This window comes from Diceros bicornis, chromosome 4 (genome assembly GCF_020826845.1).
Source record: "Diceros bicornis minor isolate mBicDic1 chromosome 4, mDicBic1.mat.cur, whole genome shotgun sequence".
NCBI lineage: Eukaryota > Metazoa > Chordata > Mammalia > Perissodactyla > Rhinocerotidae > Diceros > Diceros bicornis.
In genome coordinates, this window is record NC_080743.1 from 68248261 (window position 1) to 68268508 (window position 20248).

General features: G+C 45.2%; 2 protein-coding genes across 14 annotated transcripts in view; both read left to right on the forward strand.

Moving 5' to 3' along the window:
* Positions 1 to 20248, forward strand: part of LOC131404689 (low affinity immunoglobulin gamma Fc region receptor II-b-like) — a 139333-nt gene that overhangs the window by 55273 nt on the left and 63812 nt on the right. For 7 of the 13 annotated variants that reach the window (XM_058539664.1, XM_058539659.1, XM_058539667.1 and 4 more), the window contains 3 exons: positions 5424 to 5444; positions 5790 to 6047; positions 9464 to 9718. The exons of 2 other annotated variants lie outside the window; for them this stretch is intronic. In XM_058539664.1, the coding sequence (XP_058395647.1) occupies positions 5424 to 5444; positions 5790 to 6047; positions 9464 to 9718 (534 nt within the window). Of the gene's footprint in view, positions 1 to 4696; positions 4981 to 5423; positions 5445 to 5789; positions 6048 to 9463; positions 9719 to 20248 lie in introns of those variants that run through there. 4 more of the 13 variants (XM_058539666.1, XM_058539660.1, XM_058539670.1 and 1 more) reach the window with 4 other exon arrangements.
* LOC131404693 (heat shock 70 kDa protein 6) lies at positions 14588 to 18388 on the forward strand. The gene has a single exon (XM_058539676.1). The coding sequence runs from the start codon at positions 14692 to 14694 to the stop codon at positions 16468 to 16470; it is 1779 nt and encodes a 592-aa protein (XP_058395659.1). The 5' UTR covers positions 14588 to 14691; the 3' UTR covers positions 16471 to 18388.

Genomic DNA, 20248 nt, shown 5'->3' on the forward strand with positions numbered 1-20248 from the left:
TCATGAACTCCTTCCTGAGAGGGGGGAAGGTTTTGCATCTATATTTTTGTGAGTCATACCACCTCTATTCTTGACCTTGTTCACAAGTAGTCTTAATCCTCGAACTGTTGTAGATCTTGTGTAAAGAGCTTCAAGTCCTCTTTAGCACCACAAAAATGCTGCTCCTGAGAATGGAATGCTGAATAGAATTTCTATAAGTTCTGCTAAATGTGTCGGGGTAGGTGGCCGGGAAATCATACAGAAGGCGTTGTTAAAACCCCAAGTCTGGGGTAGACACAGTTCTCTCAAATCTAATCTGAGATAATAGAAGGAGTTATCAAGAGATATGTGTACATGAAGGCCCTGGATCTTCTGGAAGGAATGGATCCCTCTTCCTCTGCCCATCACACACTTAAACATTAAGTTCATCACACATATACTTTCAAAATTCTACCTCAGACTGAATAGCAAATTCTTTTATTTTCTACACATTCTTCTCAAGAGCCATTCTTCTACAAAGCCTGTCACTGAAGCCTGAAAAAACAACTAATATACATGGATTCTTTATGAATTCCACTGACTTCATTTCCCAAGAGAAACACACACACACACACAATAAAACAAAAAAACAAGCAAGCAAGAAACCTCGGCCTCTCCTAGTATATTTGAGGAGTCATCATACTCTGTTAGGTCAAATTCACTGGCTTCTACTTGTGGGTGTGTGTATTTGCACATTTCCCTAATTCTCTCTAGAAGGGGCAAATATCCATCTATTGGCTTTTGATGTGCCATTTAAATTTTTAATGGGTTCTGAGGGTAAGGTTATATTTTCCTTCTTAGATTTCCTCCTCAAAAGCTCCTTTTTCTTCCCTTCTTGAAGTCTGAATTCCAATTTCTTTCCTGTTTCTACTGCACAGTGGGGCGAGACCATGATGCACTCTCAGCACAGTGTGGGTAGTAACAAGCCAAAACCAGGGGGTATGTCCAGGGTCAGATGCTGGGTGATGTGGGAGAGGTGAAATATTAGTGTATGGGGGTGAAAACAGAGTTAGGGGCATGGCCAGGCTGGAGCTGAAGTTTTGGAAGATTTGCTACTGATTGCTGAAATGTCTTAGCGTGTTTAATTTGCCAGGACTCCTTAATATCCAATTTCTCTCAGGTATCAAGCTTTGGTTCTCTGGGACTTCTTTTTGCTAGGAAGTCTGTAGCTATAGTTTTCTATCTACTTTAGTATCAAAAAAGAGCTTTTCTGGTCTTCTGAGAAGTAAAACCATATCACTTCCAGTTTAGATTTTCCCTTGTTTCTGAAGGCCTCAAACCCAGCACCCTGTAGGGATGTTGTTATTTGGGTGACCCAAAATTATCATTCATTTCTCACTTATGAGCAGAGAGTTGCCAGCTTTTATTTGCTGTATTAGGGTTTTCTCAGAGAAACAGAACCAATAGGATACATATAGATATATAGAAGGGGAGATTTATGATACAAATTGGCTCATGCCGTTATGGAGGTCGAGGAGTCCCAAGATCTACTGTCTACAAGCTGGAGAACGAGGAAAGCTGGTGGTGTTATTGAGTTAGAGTCCGAAGGCCTGAGAATCGCAGGCCTAGTGGTGTAAGTGCCCGTCTGAGTCTGAAAGCCCGAGAGCCAGGAGCTCTGAAGTCTGAGGGCAGGAGAAAATGGATGTGTCAGCTGAAGCAGAGAGAGAGCTGGAATTTGCCCTTCCTCTGCCTTTTTGGTCTATTCTGCCCTCAAATGATTGGATGATGCCTGCCCACGTGTAAATTAACCATCACATGTGCCTTACCACCTTTAATACTTACAACCATCTCCTGAGAGTGGAGGAGGGAGTGTGTAGTATAAAGCAGTGTGATTTCACAATTTTCCCTTTCTTCTCATTCAGGCTTTGTGTTTCCTTTTCATTATTCCATAGCACCTCTTGAGCCCTGCTTCAGTGGTAAATCCCTGTTATCTGCCAGTCTTTGCCCCTAACTGAACAGAATCTGAAAAGTAACTTAATAAAATCCTAATTGTAGACTCCCTCCCTCTTTGGGCCAAAACAGAACCTCACAGAGGAAGGAACTCCTATAAATAAGACAGCAAGAGTGGTCCTATCTTGAAATGGCTTGACATTATCAATTCTATATGGTTGCCAAAGCCCCAATCATCTCAAGGGGGAGACCTTGTTAATGAAAGGACAGACAAAGATGAACTGCCCTTTGAGAACATAAGCCAGCGGTGGATGTCCTGGGAATGTGATTTTCCAAGGATCCCTAAAGAGCGCTGAGGTGTTACATTATGGCAGTGAAAGGACATGCCTGCTTTCACGTTGAAACAGCCCAGAGCTTCATGCTTACAATTTCAATGGGAGAAAATTTCAATGGGAGAAAATGTTCTGAAAAAGAGGGTAATCTATTTGGATTTTCTGTCCTTTGCACTTGGAAAGTAGCCAGGCGCCACTGTCTTCCCCAGGCTCTTGTCCCCTCTTCTCCAGCAGGCTGCATCGCTGGTTGTAGGTAATCCCTGTAGTTTGGCTCCTGTTGGGGGCAAACTACTCCAATGCCTTCTTCTTCCTATTTTTGTGTTATATATACTTTTTTATAGCTTTACTGAGATATAATTGATATGTAAAAAACTGCATGTTTAATGTATGCAATTGGTTGCGTTTGGACATAAGCATACACCCATAATACCATCATCATAATCAAGGTAATAAACATATCCATGACCTCCAAAAGTTACCTTACATCCCTTCCAGTCTCTTCGTTTTTTTTTCTTAGAGCTAACATCTGTGCGAATCTTCCTCTATTTTGTATGTGGGTCACCGCCAGAGCATGACCGCTGATGAGTGGTGTAGGTCAGCGCCCAGGAACCGGGGCCAGGCCGCCAAAGCAGAGCACGCCAAACTTAACCACTAGGCCATGGGGCCGGCCCCCCTTCCAGTGCCTTCTTGATGAGATTTTAACCATAAAGACTTTGACAATAAAGAATCAATCCTTCAAGAAAAATTCAAATGTTAAAAACCTTGGTAATACTCATAAAAATATAAAGCTACTTTTATTTGAACATTCATTAGACACCAGACAGTGTCCATTTTACAGAGGAGGAAACTGAAGCTTTAAACATTTAAGGACCTTGTCCAAGATCTCATAGTCTGACTTTAAAAAATATTTTTTTTAACTATGGTAACAAAAAAACATAAAAAATAATTTACCATCTTAACCATTTTTAAGTGTACAGTTCAGTAGTGTTAAGTCTATTGTCATTGCTGTACAACAGATCTTTAGAACTTTTTACCTTGAAAAATTAACACTTTGTACCTATCCAACAACAGCTCCCCATTTCCACCTCCCCCAGCCACTGGCAACCACCATTCTATTTTCTGTTTCTATCAGTTTGACTCCTTTAGATACTTCATATACAGTATTTGACTTTTTTGTGACTGGCTTATTTCATTTAGCATAATGTCCTCAGGGTCATCCATGTTGTAGCACATGGCAGGATTTTTTTCAAGGCTGAATAGTATTCCATTCCTTGTATGTATATACCACATTTTGTTGATCCATTCATCTGTCACTGGACACACGGGTTGCTTCTATCTGTTGGTGACTGTGAATAATGCTGCAATGAACATGAGCGTGCAAATATCTCTTCAAGATCTTGCTTTGGATTCTTTTGGATATATACCCAGAAGTGGAATTGCTGAATCATGTGGCAGTTCTATTTTTAATTATTTGATAAACCTCCATACAGATTTCCATAACAACTGCACCATTTTACATTCCCAACAGCAGTCTACAAGGGTTCCAATTTCTCTACATCTTTGCCAACACTTATTATTTTCTGGTGTTTTCGGTTTTGCTATAGTGCCATCCTAATGCGTGTGAGGTGATATCTCATTGTGGTTTTGATTGGCATTTCTTTAATGATTAGTGATGGTCAGTATGTTTTCATACACTTGTTTGCTATTTGTATATCTTCTTTGGAGAAATGCCTGCTTAAGTCTTTTGCCCATTTTTAAATTGGGTTGTTTGTTTTTGTGTTTGTTGTTGAGTTGTAGAAGTTCTTTATGCATTTGGGACATTAACCTCTTATCAGGTATATGACTTGCAAATATTTTATCCCATCCCATAGGTTATCTTTTCACTCTGTTGACTGATGTGCAGAAGTTTTTCAGTTTGATGTAATACCATTTGTCTATTTTTGCCATTGTTGCCTCTTTAGACTGACTTTTAACCACTGTGACCATTTTATCATGTTGCTGAACCCAGGCATACTACACAGCCACAGGCACAGAATATATAACATTTGAAATAACTTCACGGCTTTCTTACCAAAATTATTTCTTGCGCGTGAAAACTTTCTTTTCTGTTAGGAGGGCCGGGGGTGAAGGGCAGGTGAAAGAACGACAGTCTTGCCTGTGGTGTACTTAGACACTTCCTTGGGTTGAGTATTTCCGGAAGATAACTACTCCATTTTGTTGTGGTCGTTTAGCATTAATTCTCAGTGGTTGCAGATTTAAATAGGCTTCTTTATCTTGTCTGGGTTGAAATTTATTTAAAACTTTCTGTACACCAGCCAGAGAGGCAGCACAGGGAGTGTGGTGGGAAGGGCACCGGAGAACTGAGAACTCAAGACAAGGGCTCCATTCAGAGTTCTGCTTCCTGGTGTTTCCTCTCATCAATTTCCACACCAGCAGAAGTACCCTACCTAGGGTTTCACAAGGACAAAACAAGGTAATATAGGAAAGAGAGATTTGTCTGTAAAGCAGACTCAGCTTCTAGTTCGATTTTTTACTGATTGATGTGCAAAAATGGAGTCTGGTGACGAATGAGCCCGTATGAGAGGATGAAACAATTTCCTTCCTCTTTTCTAAGTTCATCTCCTAAACCCCACTGGACTCAAGCCCAGTTCTGGGATGAGTAGGGAGATCCGGACTTTTCTGAATGTACATCCTGGTAGCCTGTGGCTGCTTCAACCACTGACAGTTTTGCTGCTGATGGGTGAGTGAGGGTCATTCTGGAATAGGGTAATTTCAGTCACTTCTATGAGGACTCCGAGGATCACTGTGGTGAGGAGCAGGCCTGGGCCCTGGACACCGGGGACAGATTGAAAGGCGAGAGAGAACCCTGAATTCTTATCATTCCACTGGTCCTAAGGTCAGAATTCAGAGGTACTTTCGCAGTCCCTGCACCACACATTCATGTTTTCTTTGTAGCCCTGTGGAGAGACAGGGATGAGATGAGGAGGACATGAGAAATGAGTAGTCTTATAAGAGTACTGGAAACTGGAAATAGAGTAAGTAGAAACAGGCTCTTGAGATGGGCCCTGGGGAAAGAAGGAGCCCAAAATGGCCTCCCCTTGCCCCTCTCCACACACCTACAACTACATTTGCTCTCCTCATCTTCTCCTGCTCTACACTGATCCACTCTCTTCTCTTTCACAGCTTCTGCACGCGGGGGAGCTGGTGAGTTTGCTCTTTGTTTCCTTGGGTTTATGGCACTATTGTCTCACAATGTGCGGCTATATTTATCATGTAGGGAAATATCTGTTCCACCAAGAACCAGGCTTGGGTTCAGCATGGGTGGTTCCCCCATTTTCGTGGGACCTGGGATAGTATTCTTGGTAGGATTCCCACTGGATCCACCAAAGACCTAAAGGGAATGAGGCTGCTACAAGTACACAGATCTTTAATGGATTCGACAGTAAAGGGGAGACTCTCTGGCCCCTGATGTGTCCTGTGAACTCCTTTGGAATCCATGGTCCCTCCAAGGTTACTTATTCCCATCCCTTTCTGCTCTCTGCCCCTCAGCACATCTCCCAAAGGCTGTGGTGAGCCTTGAGCCCCCGTGGATCAATGTGCTCCGGGAGGATACCGTGACTCTGAAGTGCCAGGGGGCCCACACCCCTGGGAACGACTACACCCAATGGTTCCATAATGGGAGCTCCATCACAACCCAAGTCCAGCCCAGCTACAGCTTTAAGGCCACACACAACGACAGCGGAGACTACAAGTGCCAGACGGGCCAGACCAGCCTCAGCGACCCTGTGCATCTGGATGTGGTCTCTGGTCAGTGGAGGAAGGTCCGGGGAGGATCTGGGAGGACAAGGAGAGATGATATCTGTTGACATGGCAGACGTTTTTAAGAAACGGGAGTGGCTTGTGTACTGAGAAGCATCGCTGTGAGTTGTTTGAAGTAGTTTTTACCCTCTCATTTCCCTTTTCACCAACGCTCTTTGATTGGTGTGTTTGGTAATGTAACAGATTACATTATGTTCATCACCCAAGGACTAATTGGGTGGAAGTTCCTAAGAGAGTCCTCAGAATATGTTATGCTGTTTGGCCTCAGTCCTGATTGAGTAGGAAAGTTACAAAGCCACAAACAAGCAGCCGGGGGTGAGAGAAGCAGAAGGAAATTTCTGCTCCATAAAACCATTCTACTCTCATGGCAGTGTCTTAAAACACAGGTGTTGAAGGTAACCAGACTACAAAGGCCCTAAGCTGGGAGCGTGCCTGGCAGGCGTGAGGAGGTTGTTCTGCCCAGGGTGCAGGAGGCCAGAGGGAGCTATGGAATGTAGATGAGGTCAGAGGGGAGGAAGACGGACAGGGGTAGATCACGTGGAAGCTGTTAGTCTAGTATGATGACTTTAAATTTTATTCCTGAATGAGATGAGAATTCATTAGATGGTTTTAATTAAAGAAGTCACATGATGTGACCTAGGTTATGTATATATCTGACAGTGTTCATTTGAATAGATTCTGTAGAAAAATGCTCCTAGACACGGTATTATCGCCCCGCATGTCAGAAAATATGAGCAATTTATACTGTAATTGACTTCAACTGCACCTTGGTGTATAAACCCTGGAGATGGTCACATGTAAGCTTTCAGTGTTTTATGTTTAACATTGGGAGGATGATATTTTATGTAGTCTTTTAAGGTCCCTGTCCCAGATATCCTGGTGGTGGAGTCACTTTCTGTTGATGGTGCTCAATGGAAATGGAAATATATATTGACTCAGCCTCAAAAACTTGACCACAGCTATGCATCTCTTCTCTTTGTGCATTGCCACCTCAGAAACAGCTGATTTTACTTCTGAGTTGTCCTACAAAAATGTTAAAATATAGATTTAAGAAAACTTAGATCCAAAAGGTCATTAGAGGGAAACCACCTAGTCCCATCCTCCATTGTACGAGGAAATTAAGCCCATGAGACCTAACAGCCCAGAAGTAAATGGTGGAGCCAAAATCAGAACCCCGACTTCAGATTTCTGTCTCATGTTGTCTCAACAACAGTACCTTGCCTTTTGTATACAGGATACTGTTTTCTTAAATGAGTTTTCATTTAAATACGATATACCAAATCTAAAATTTATTATTATAATAAAGCGAGCAATTTGATCTTCTTCTCTAGGAAGTTTATTGAGACATTCTTTTTTTATTGCAGTAACATTAGTTTATAACACTATATAAAGTTCAGGTGTACATCTTTATACTTCTATTTCTGTATAGATTACATTATGTTCACCACCCAAAGACTAATTACAATCCATCACCACACACATGTGCCTAATCATCTCTTTCGCCCTCCTCCCTCCTCCTTCCCCTCTGGTAACCACCAATCCAACCTCAGTCTCTATGTGTTTATTTGTTGTTGTTTTCATCTTCTACTTGTAAGTGAGATCATAAGGTATTTGACCTTTTCCCTCTGACTTATTTCGCTTAGCATAATACCCTCAGCGTCCCTCCATGTTGTCACATATGGCTGGATTTCATCGTTTCTTATGGCTGGGTAGTATTACGTTCAGTATATATACCACATCATTCTTATCCATTCGACCCTTGATGGGCACTTAGGTTGCTTCCAAGTCTTGGCTATTGTGAAGAATGTTGCAGTGAACACAGGGGTGCATGTATCTTTACGCATTTGTGTTTTCACGTTCTTTGAATACCCAGCAGTGGAATAGCTGGATCGTATGGTAGTTCTATTCTTAATTTTTTGAGGAATTTCCATACTGTTTTCCATAGTGGTTGGACCAGTTTGCACTCCCACCAGCAGTGTATGAGACTTCCCTTCTCTCCACATCCTCTCCAACACTTGGTGTTTCCTGTGTTGTTAATTATAGCCATGCTGACAGGGCGTGAGGTGATATCTCATTGTTTTGATTTGTATTTCTCTGATAGTTAATGATGTTGAACATCTTTTCATGAGCCTGTTGGCAATCTGTATATCTTCTTTCGAGAAATGTCTGTTTAGGTCTTTTGCCCATTTTTTAATTGGGTTGTTAGTTTTTTTGTTGTTGAGATGTATGAGTTCTTTATATATTTTGGAGATTAACCACTCATCAGACATATGCTTTAGAAATATCTTCTCCTAATTGTTAGGTTGTCTTTTCATTTCATTGATGGTTTCCTTTGCTGTGCAGAAGATTTTGAGTTTGATGTAGTCCCATTTCTTTATTTTTTCTATTGTTTCCCTTGCCCAGTCAGACATGGTGCTTGAAAATAAGTTGCTAAGACCGATGTTGAACAATGTACTGCCTATGTTTTCTTCTAGAAGTTTCATGGTTTCTGGTCTTACATTCAAGCCTTAATCAATTTTGAATTCATTTTTGCGTATGGTGTAAGATAATGGTCTACTTTCCTTTTTTTGCATGTGGCTGTCCTGTTCTCCCAACATCATTTATTGAAGAGACTTTCCTTTCTCCATTGTATGTTCTTGGCTCCCTTGATGAAAATGAGCTGTCCGTAGATGTGTGGGTTTGAAACATTCTTTATAGACTTGTCCTCCAAGGTAGCCAAACTCTGGAATCTGATTACCCTGCCATCAACGAAGTGAGCGGGTGGTTGGGAGTGGCAACGTTTGTGAGCAGGGAGGAAGAAGTGATTTTGAGTTAAAAAGCTTCGTTTCATGCTCTTCTTGTTCAGAGTCACAATTGAATACCGAATTCACAAGGTCACACATTTTCATTTCTTATGTGGATGGAAATTCCATTCAGGGTGGGTGAGGCATTATTAAAGCTCCATTTTGTTACTAATATGGAGAATGGCTCCCCACCCTCACTTCCCAAAACTTGTGGAAAAGTTGCCATTAAATTAGGAATCCCCAGACCACAAATACTGTATCCACACAAACTGAGCATTTCAGATGCTGTTCAGCAACCTCTACAGTTACTGAAATGCCCTCATTTCCTTGCTCCAGTATAGTGTTTTTAATGTCTCAAAATCACCCCACACCCCTGGGCCAGGGAGTTGTATTCCTGCCATTCATCTTTGGAACTTCTGAAAACTGTCCTTCAGAGGTCCTACAGATAATGCCATATTTTGCCTGTAAGAGAATGCTCACACCTGCCGTGAAGCATCTTCAATTCCTCTGCTCCACATCTTTTCAAAAGTACTCAAATGAGTAATGTAGCCCCAAGCATGAGGCACCAAGGGCCTTGGTAGCCAGCCTTAGAAATTTTCCTTCCCATGTTGTGTCTTTCAGACTGGTTGTTACTCCAGACCACTCGCCTGGTGTTCCGGGAGGGGGAGCCCATCCACCTGAGGTGCCACGGCTGGAGAAGCACGCCTCTGTACAAGGTCACATTCTACCAGAATGGAAAAGACCAGACATTTTCTCATCTGAATTCCAGCTTCTCCATCAGACAAGCAAAACTCAGTCACAGTGGCGAGTACCACTGCACGGGAGTTATAGGGGAAATGCTGCACGCGTCACAGCCTGTGAACATCACTGTCCAAGGTGAGAACCGAGGCTGTTCAAGGGGCTTCAGACCTTGGAAGGATGGGTAGGGAGAGGATTACTGATCTTTTTTGGACTTCAGTACCTGTCTTCTCCTAAGTGGGCCTCTTTGATGTCAACAGGAACCCTTAAAGTCCTAGCTTGACCTGATTGCTGTGTGGATGTGTAGCTCTGTTCCAGCTCATTCCTCGGGGATTATAGAAAGGGGTGTCATTCACTTGAAGTTTTAACTCTCAGGAGACAGTGTCATCCCCCCAAAACCGTCCACCAGACATAACCACCCTCCCTCTTTTCCACCTCATTCAAACCACTCCACTTTGTCATATGTCCCTCTCGTCTCTAGGATTCTGGGGCTTCTCGTGCCTCCCTACTAACACTCTCAGCCTAGCCTCAAAGGTAAGCTGGGGGCAGCCATGTTGGCATGAGAGTCTCTCTGCACATGCAACGAACTGGGCTTCCATCTGTTCTTGAGAAATTGCGCATTGTGAAATCCATATCCTGCCCTTTCAGGAGGCATCACAAGCTATTTATGCCAGACTTGCACTGGTCAGTGAATACCGCCCATCCTGGGCTCAGAGGAGTTGGCAAGAGACAATCTGTTGATGTGGTCTGTGGATGCCCTAGTTCAATGTTTCCCAAAGGCTGTTCCCCAGTCACATGACTCTTTGAGAGGCTTTTCAGAGTGAACAATTCTGTGGCCAAATTAATGCAGAACATGCTGCATATTCTGTTCCTCTCCTTTCATCTTCATAATGCACATTAAACACTTCCAGAAGTCCTATTGTAAACAAAACTTTTAAAGTACATTTTATGAGGCATTTGCCAAACCTAGGTGACCACAAAACCTTTTTCCTCTATAACTTCTACTAATGTCCCTTAGAACAGATGTGCCCAAGGTCACCCTTTGGGTAGTGCTGATCCAGAGCTTTATTTGGGAAGGCAGAGAGACGAAGAGATCCTATGAAGACTTCCTGGGCGACCTGTCTGCGCTTGGCCTTGACCTTAGCTCCTGGCTTGGGTGACTTCACAAAGGCTCCCCAACAGGGCCCTGACTGTGTATTCCAAATTTCTGCCTTAACACTTGTCAATCTTCTCATCCCTGTGCATCTCCTATTAGGTCCGCCAGCTCTATTCGTCTTTCGGCCTTGGTATCAAATCACTTTCTGCCTGGTGATGGCGCTCCTGTTTGCAGTGGACACGGGGCTGTATTTTTCCGTGCAGACAGACCTTCGAAGCTGAATGAGAGACTGGAAGAATTACAAAGTCAGATGGAGCCAGGCCCCTCAGGACAAATGACCCCTCATCCCATGGTGTGACAGCAGCATCTCTTCAGGCCCTACATTTTCTCCTCCCCCAACCGCTATCCGACAGCATCCAGGGCTAAGGAGCCTCCAACCACCCTTTATTCTCCAGGGAAAAGAAGGACCTGTGATCTCCAGAGTTAAATTCCAACAGGCCCCACACTCACCGAGTTCCTGAAGGTCAAGGCTCTACAAGGACTCACAGCAAACACTCACACTGTATTCCTAGAACCTAGACAGAGACTCCTCAAATATACAAAACTCAGTGAATCCTGCTTCTACTCTCAAAATAAATCCAGCAATCTGACCCCTTCTCAGTACTCTTCTACTGGCACCTTGGTCCAAGCTACCATCATCTCTCACTTGGGTTACTGCAATAGCTTCCTGATTGGTTTCCCTACACTCACCCTTGCCACCCTACAGTCTGTTGTCACCACAACAGCCAAAGTGATCTTTTAAAAATGTCTGTTGTATCTGTCACTTCTCTACTCCAAGCCATGCAATAGCCCCTTGCGATTAAGAGTAAAGCTAAAGCCTTTGCAACGTTCTACAAGGAGCTACATGATCTTGCTCCTCACTGCCTCTCTAACCTCATCTACTGCTCTTCGTTGCTTCAATCAACACACCAATTATACTTCTGCCCAGGGCTTATGTTATTTCCTGTTTCTGGAATGTTCTTTCTTACAGATCTCCACATCACGCTCCATCGTGGTCTTGACTCAAATGTTACCTTATCAGTGAGGTCTCCTTGATCATTCAGTATAACCCCACTCTCCCACCACCCCCTAACGCCCCTCTCCTGCTTTATATTTCCGCATTGTACTTATTACCTACTGATGTATCATATGCTGACTTGTTTAATTGTTTATTGTCTCACTACCTTTCCTCTCACCAGAATGTGAGCTCCAGGACAGCAGGGCCTTTGTCTATTTTGTTCACTAATGTATAGCTAGAGTCTGGGTCAGTGTCCGGCACATGACAAAGCACTCACTAATTTGTGGAAGGAGCAAACTCTTGAGCATTTGAAATTAGAGAATTTTAAACCTAGAAAGTCCTTAGAAATGATGTGGTCCAGTCTCCTCATTTTAAAATTGAGTAAGCTGTGGCCCAGATGGGTGAAATGACTTGTTAAGGATATACAGGCCGTTGGTGTCACAGACCTTTACGTAAACAGGTTTGGATCACACTGTATGTTTGTTCTACAACTTGCTTTTTGTACTCAGTGTTGAGTCATCAGCATCCCTCCACTTCACAATGTCTATTTAGATTATCACTTTAGTATCTCTTCTACTTTTAAAGATACTCAAACTAAGCTACTAAACATAAATGGATACATGTAAGCGTGTGGATAAAGTTAGCACTGCATACATAAACTCCTCTGTACTTGAACCTCTCTGAATTCAAAAGTAAAGAGAATGCCATTGGAAGAAGGCCTGTGTGAGGCTGTGGTGAATGTGCAGGCACAGAGGTGCTTGCTTTCGGGCTTTACCTGGAACTCTTGGGGCTGGGTGGGAAGGTGGGGTTTTGAGGGCCGGGAGAGAAGGTTGGAGGAGCTTGGACAAGGCAGTCCCTCAACAGACCAGGGCACAGACCCCAGGCCAGGGCGCCTTTTCTCTTCTGAGGTGAGGACCCTTCTCTTGCAGGTTCTTGGCCAAAATGTCTGGACTCTCACATCCAGGCCTAGACTCTGAGAGTGAATGAGTTTAGAGCTGAAGCTTCTCTTCCTCCTGGAGTTATGACATAGGTTCCTTCTTTTTGAGGATGGTTTGATTTTCCACTGTGGAAGTCATTCATTGCACACTTCTTCAAACATTCCCTTTTTTCCTCGGACTGATCACCTTCCCGGCATAGCTGGATCTCTGTCCCAGAAGACTTTGCCAGCTCTTTCTCACTGGCACACTGGCAGAGGGTTGAACAAGAAATCCAGTCCAGAAGGGGGACTGACCTCTGCATCCTGACTCCCTCCTCCCTCTTCAAAGGCCCCGGGGGGAACTTTCCAAAGGATTCTGAGCCATTTGAGGTGAAAAGAGCCACTTACCAAGCAAGGATTTACAGTTTGTCTTTTTAAAAATTAATTTCCCTTGAATGAGGCAAATAACAATATATTACATAAACACACTACTAAGGTTTAACATTAGAAAGTATGACGTTCCCCATAGATACCGCCCTCGTTAGTACAGCGGTGAGTATCCCCGCCTGTCAGCCAGGAGACAGGAGGTTACAGAGACCTTTTGCTCCTCTTTCCTCCATTTCCACCCTCTGGTCTCCGAAAAGGCTCCTCTTGGCTTCTCAGTAGAAGGCCATGCCAAGTAGAAACAGCAGAAAGCCGCAATAGGATGTTCTGGATTGAAGAAAGTGAGACATGGCTAAGATTCAATTCGTAAGGCCGCAGGACTGACGGGAACTAGGATGGCTTTGCTGCCCAATGGACTCCCCTCCCCCTCAGGCTCGCAGAGCATGGGATGGCCTGTGGCCTGCGGGAGTTTACTCCCCACCTGAGCCCTGGCCTCAGAGGAAAACGCACACTGTGCTTTCCAACCTGCCTTTGGGTACCATCCTCGGGAATATGAGCGACAGGCATCGACAACAGGAGGGACATTCCACCACATTTCATCTGCATCCTCCTTCCCCATGTGCAGAGTTCATTCCGGAGGCGCGCGCGGCGGGGTGGCCAGATCACCCCCGAGTCCGCGCGCCACAGCGCCAGGTCTCGGCTCCCAAAGAAAGCGACTTCATAAGGGATGGGGAGCCAAATGAAAAGAACCTAGCCTTCAGCTAACTGGTTTCCTTTCAGTGTTATAAGCACCAAAACAGGAAAAAAAAAAAAAAAAAAAAGCAAGAGGTAGAGAGAGAAATCACTCCTTACAAGCATTGGCTGGGAATCGAAACCGGGCCTCCTGCGTGCCAGGGGAGAATTCTACCACCGAACCAACAACGCGCCATGTGTTTTGTGTTTTGTGTTTTATGGTACTCTGTAAACCTCATCGCTGTCCCTAGCTTCATTCCGCAACCAGAATCAGGCCGCCCATCTAAAATACTGCTTTGATGTTTCAAGACAAAAAGATGTTAAGACAACAAAACTAACTATTCAAACTCCCGGCTTGGAGACCACGGCTCTATTCGCACGGTAACATACTTGAGCTTTTCCCGAGCCGCCGGACTCAGGCCGGCTGTCTTCAGCCAACAGGAGGGGAACTTGTTCTCTTGGGAAGTTAGGCCTTCACTGGCTTCTGCCGCAACCCACGGCCCCTAGAACCAGCCAGGAGAAGCCGCAACTTTCTCCGCAGCTCCGAGTCAGGGGCGGGTGGGGCCGGCGTAGCCCACCCGCGCCCCGCTCCGCGCCCCGCCTCGCACGGCCGGAGCCGCGCGAACCTGCTCCCCGAGTCAGCGCGCCGCCCGCCCGGCTGAGGCCGCCCGCGCGGGCGGGGTGGGCGGCTCTGGGCTCTCCGCGAAAGCGCCGGCAGGTTCGCGGCCGCGCGGGCGGGCGGAGGCGGGTCCCCGGCAAGTGGCTAAAAGCCTCGTGGACGCGGAGCCGGGCAGAGCCGAGCTGGGCTTGCAGGAGAGAAGGCGAGCGGAGAGCGCGCAGCTGAGCGCACCTCGACGGTCGAGCAGCATCAAGTGCCGCAGGCTCGAGTATCTGACTGGTCCCCAGGAGCGCGAGAAGCCGCAGCCATGTCGTCCCCGAGGGAAGTGGCGATAGGCATCGACCTGGGCACCACGTACTCATGCGTGGGCGTGTTCCGGCCCGGCCGCGTGGACATCCTCCCCAATGACCAGGGCAGCCGCACGACGCCCAGCTACGTGGCCTTCACCGACACCGAGCGGCTGGTCGGAGATGCGGCCAAGAGCCAGGCGGCGCTGAACCCGCACCACACCGTGTTCCACGCCAAGCGGCTGATCGGGCGCAAGTCTGGGGACGCGACTGTGCAGGCGGACGTGAAGCACCGGCCCTTCCAGGTGGTGAGCGAGGGCGGCAAGCCCAAGGTGCGCGTGTCCTACCGCGGGGAGGACAAGGCGTTCTACCCCGAGGAGACCTCGTCCATGGTGCTGAGCAAGATGAAGGAGACGGCCGAGGCGTACCTGTGCCAGGAAGTGAGGCACACTGTGATCACGGTGCCCGCCTACTGCAACGACTCGCAGCGCCAGGCTACCAAGAACGCGGGTGCCATCGCGGGGCTCAACGTGCTGAGGCTCATCAACGAGCCCACAGCGGCCGCCATCGCCTATGGGCTGGGCCGGCGGGGCGCCGGAGAGCGCCGCGTGCTCATTCTCGACCCGGGCGGGGGCACCTTCGACGTGTCGGTCCTCACTATTGACGCCGGTCTCTTTGAGGTGAAGGCCACGGCGGGAGACACCCACTTGGGTGGAGAGGACTTTAACGACCGGCTGGTGCACCACTTGACAGAGGAGTTCCGACGGAAGCACGGGAAGGATCTGCGCGGGAACAAGCAGGCCCCACGCAGGCTTCGCACAGCCTGTGAGCGCGCCAAGCGCACCCTGTCCTCCAGCACCCGGGCCACTCTGGAGATCGATTCCCTGTTCGAGGGCGTGGACTTCTACACGTCCATCACTCGAGCCCGCTTTGAGGAACTGTGCTCGGACCTTTTCCGCAGCACCCTGGAGCCAGTGGAGAAGGCCCTGCAGGACGCCAAGCTGGACAAGGCCCACATTCACGACGTTGTTCCAGTGGGCGGCTCTACTTGCGTTCCCAAGGTGCAGAAGCTGCTGCAGGACTTCTCCAACGGCAGGGAGCTGAGCAAGAGCATCAACCCGGATGAAGCAGTGGCCTATGGGGCTGCTGTGCAGGCAGCAGTGTTGATGGGAGACAAGTGTGAGAAAGTGCAGGATCTCCTGCTGCTGGACGTGGCTCCGCTGTCCCTGGGGCTGGAGACAGCAGGTGGAGTGATGACCACGTGGATCCAGAGGAATGCCACCATCCCTACCAAGCAGACCCAGACTTTCACCACCTATTCGGACAACCAGCCTGGGGTCCTGATCCAGGTGTATGAGGGTGAGAGGGCCATGACCGGGGACAAAAACCTGCTGGGGCGCTTTGAGCTCAGTGGCATCCCTCCTGCCCCTCGTGGGGTCCCCCAGATAAAGGTGACCTTTGACATCGATGCCAATGGCATCCTGAGTGTGGTGGCCACCGATAGGAGCAGAGGCAAGGCCAACAAGATCACCATCACCAATGACAAGGGCCGGCTGAGCAAGGAAGAGGTGGAGAGGATGGTTCATGAGGCTGAGCAGTCCAAGGCTGAGGATGAGGCCCAGAGGGACAGAGTGGCTGCCAAAAACTCCCTGGAGGCTCATGTCTTCCATGTCAAGAGCTCCTTGCAAGAGGAAAGCCTTAGGGACAAGATTCTTGAAGAGGACAGGAGCAAAGTACAAGACAAATGTCAGGAAGTCCTTGGCTGGCTGGAGTGCAATCAGTTGGCAGAGAAAGAGTAGTATGAGCATCAGAAGAGGGAGCTGGAGCAAATCTGTGGCCCCGTCTTCTCCAGGCTCTATGGGGGGCCTGGTGTCCCTGGGGGTAGCAATTGTGGAGCTCAAGCCTGCCGGGGAGCCCCCAGTACTGGCCCCGTCATGGAAGAGGTCGACTGAATGGCCCCTCCTGACAAGTCAGCTCTGACTGTAAGGGCTGGGCTTATGGGCCCCCTAGACTTCTGTGACCCTGCCCTGTCACTTCAGGAACGGGAGTGGAGGGGAATCTTTCCCCCAAACAGGGTGCTTTCTTCTCAGTATGTTTCATAACTGAGGTCTTTGTCCTTTGACTTTTTTTTAATCTTCTTCTCTCACATTAAACAAGCAGAACTAATTATTATTCACATGTGTGTGGCATGTTAATATTGCTATTACCTACATTTTGTGTATTTTGTTACTTGCGTGTACGGATTTTGTTATGTGAAATATAGATCTAAGTAAACTTTTAAAGCTCCTTCTTAGTTTTCATTCCAACCAGTTAAGTACATGAAGGGGCAAGGCTTTCAGAAGCAGAAAATGCTGGTTGGTATCTGAAGGAGGGATGTGAAGAAAATTCACAAGGCTGTGTGAGATTTCTATTGGTGAAAACAGGGTTAAGGGGAAGAGTTTGAGGCAGGCACATTGAGACAGTACCGAAATGTGAGGGCTGATAGGAGACCTGTGACTTGTGCTTGAAGAGGGAGGGAGGTGAGTTGGAAAATCAGAGAACTGAGAGAAACTTAAGTCCTAGCAAGATTCCCATATATGACCCTAAGATAAAAATTCTATTTTGTGAGCCTAGTGTAGCTGTCAGTCTATGTGTCCTAATACACTGACAAATAGTTTATATGCTAATTAGCTGTCTCTAATTATGTTACTTTATCCATTGTTCTTTTAGAGAACAGACCCCAAGTCTTGGCTCTGGGAAATAGTACATGTTAGACTAAGATAGGAGGTCTAGAGATGTGATTCAAGATATTATTGATCTTATCTATGTGCGAGAAATAGCATGGTCCCATTCGATTTCTGCTGATGGGCCCTAGGATAGTAACAATAATAGCAACCATGTAACATAATGTCTATACTGGAACCAAACTGCTTAGGTTTTCAGCTCTGCTACTTTATATATTTTGTAAGTTAAACTTTCTGAGCTTCCGTTTCCCCTTCCATATAGTGGAGATGATGATTATGATAATAGTACCTATCTCAGGATTGTTTTGAGGGTTCAATTATTAATATATGTAAGAGGTCAAGAAGAATGTTAGGCGTATAGTATATGAGCAACAAATATTAGCTATGACCAATTATTATTAGTTGAGTGTCAACTATGTACCAGGTACTTGAAATACCCAATCTAATTTAATCCTCACAGCGACATCACAGGGTATAATCCCTTTTTGAAGACGAGGATTCAGAGGTTTGAAGAGGTTAAATAATTTACTCAAAGTCACACAGCTATTAAGTGTGTGTGTGGGGGGGGCGGTTGGAATTAAGAACCCTGTCCTGCCTGATTCTAGAGCCTGTGCATTGTCACCTCACAAACAGGCCATAACTCCAATTATTACCAGTTCTTTCCCCAGATTTTGTGAAATTGGACATATTAAAACTTTAGAACACAGTTGGATACTGAGCCCTGAGAGAAAAAGCATATATTTACATTCTTCGTTAAGTGAATATTATGTGTTTTTTGCAGCAAGTGACTGACCTAGGAAATATCCTCAGGCTCAAGTTTACTGCCAGTTAAGTAAATGACATATAAGAGCAAGGATAAACTTGTGTGAGTTAGTTCCCAGTCAACGTAATCCACGCTGTTTCTTATTTGAGCAAAAGATGATTTATTTTTATCTCAGAAATGAAGGTGGGCTTGGCTAGAGCAATGCTACATTATATTTAGCTAAATGTAATCTCTTGCAGGTGGAGAGGAGGTTGCAGGAACAACCCACTTGTCCTCTGGATGTCATTTCACATTTTTAACACTTTTTTGCACCCGGCCTAAGTCCAATGCAACCTGGCTTCACATTGAAGGAACCTGCAAAAAAGAGATGGCATCATATATGCATTCTGTATTACACTTTCCCTTTCCTGAATTTCCTCCCAACTTCCAACATTGACCACCCAGCCTATTTGTACTTCCCAAGAGGAATGATAGTACTCACAGAGTTTAGATAGTTTCTTAGCATTTCAACAACATATGTCTTTCTCTCTCTCTCTCCTTAAAAACACGTATAGGGTGAAAGAAGGAAAATTTTATTGTGCTTAGTTGTGAAAACACTTCAGATCCTCACGTTTGGGTGGTATCTATTTTTCTATAGAGGGGTTTAAACAAAGTCACCACTTCATTTACTTTTAAATAACTATTGTTGGTTTAGTTTCTTTGGGGACTGTTTCCTGTATAACAGACATCTAAATATCCTTCTGTTGTATATAGTCTTAGTTTGAGTATTGTAATCACAACTATGTCACTCAGTTTCTCCCCTCCAAAACTGGAACAAATTAAATCAAAATACGTGCCCATTATTAAAAAATCAAATCTTGCTACAAGGCTTCTAATGAAAAACACAGCAGTTTCTTAGCCCACTCCCAATTCCTACTCCTTACAGGCAACCACTTTCAATTTTTTTTAAAAAAAGGCCTCTTTATTTTGCAATAATCTTCAATTGACGGAAGAGTTGTGAAGATTCTACAGAAAGTTACTGTATATCCTTCACCCAGCTTCTCCTAATGTTAAGATCTTACATAAGCACAGTACACTTATCAAACCTAAGAAATTGACATTGGTCAATACAATTAACTAAACTGTAGACTTTATTCAGATTTCATGTTTTTCTACTAATGTCCTTTTACTGTTTCAGAAGCTAATCCAGGATACCACGTTGCATTTAGTTATCATGTCTTCCTCACAATCTGTGACAGTTTCTCAATCTTCCATTGTTTTTCATGACCTTGACATTTTTAAAGAGTACTAGTCAGGTATTTGGTGGGTTGTCTCTCAATTTGGATTTGTCTAATGTTTTTTCACGATTAGGCTGAGGTTTTTGGGAAGAATGCCACAGGGTGAAGTGCCCATCTCATCACATATCAGGGCGTCTGTGATATTAATGTGACTAATTACTGGTGATGTTAACTTTGATCACCCTGTTAAGGTTCAACTTTATTTTTTTACATCTCTCTTATGAGTGCACTATCATTGTCTTTAGTTTAGACACAGTTTTTAACGTAACTTTTTATTCTCTGTTCTAAGCACAGTGTCTGACATATTGTAAGTGCTCAAATGACACTGAGTAAAAGATGGCCTGGTGAGAAGCAAGGGAAAGGATATTCCAAGTTAAAGATCAACCATGCAAAGGCACCTAAATTAGATAGACCAGTGTTTCTCAAACTTTAATATGCATATGAATCACCTGAGGATCTCATAGAATTCAGATTTGATAGGTCTGAGGTTTGGCCTGAGATCAGGATTTCTAATAAGCTCCTAGGTTATCTCACTTAATCCTCACAACAATTCTATCTCCATTTAACTACAAGCAAACTAAGGCTCAGAAAAGTCAAATGCATTTCCCAGCGTCAGAGTCTACTAAATAACAAAGACTGCACTTTGGCAAACTTTCACTAATCAATCTAAAGATCCTTCCATCCTCACATTTATGGACCTCACACAACAACCTCTTTGGCTTGACACTTCTTCCCTTTTCCCAAAAGGACAAATTTTTTCCATAACCAGTTCCCCCCAAGTCAGAAAGTGCTTCTTTGCAATCTTCAAGAAAAC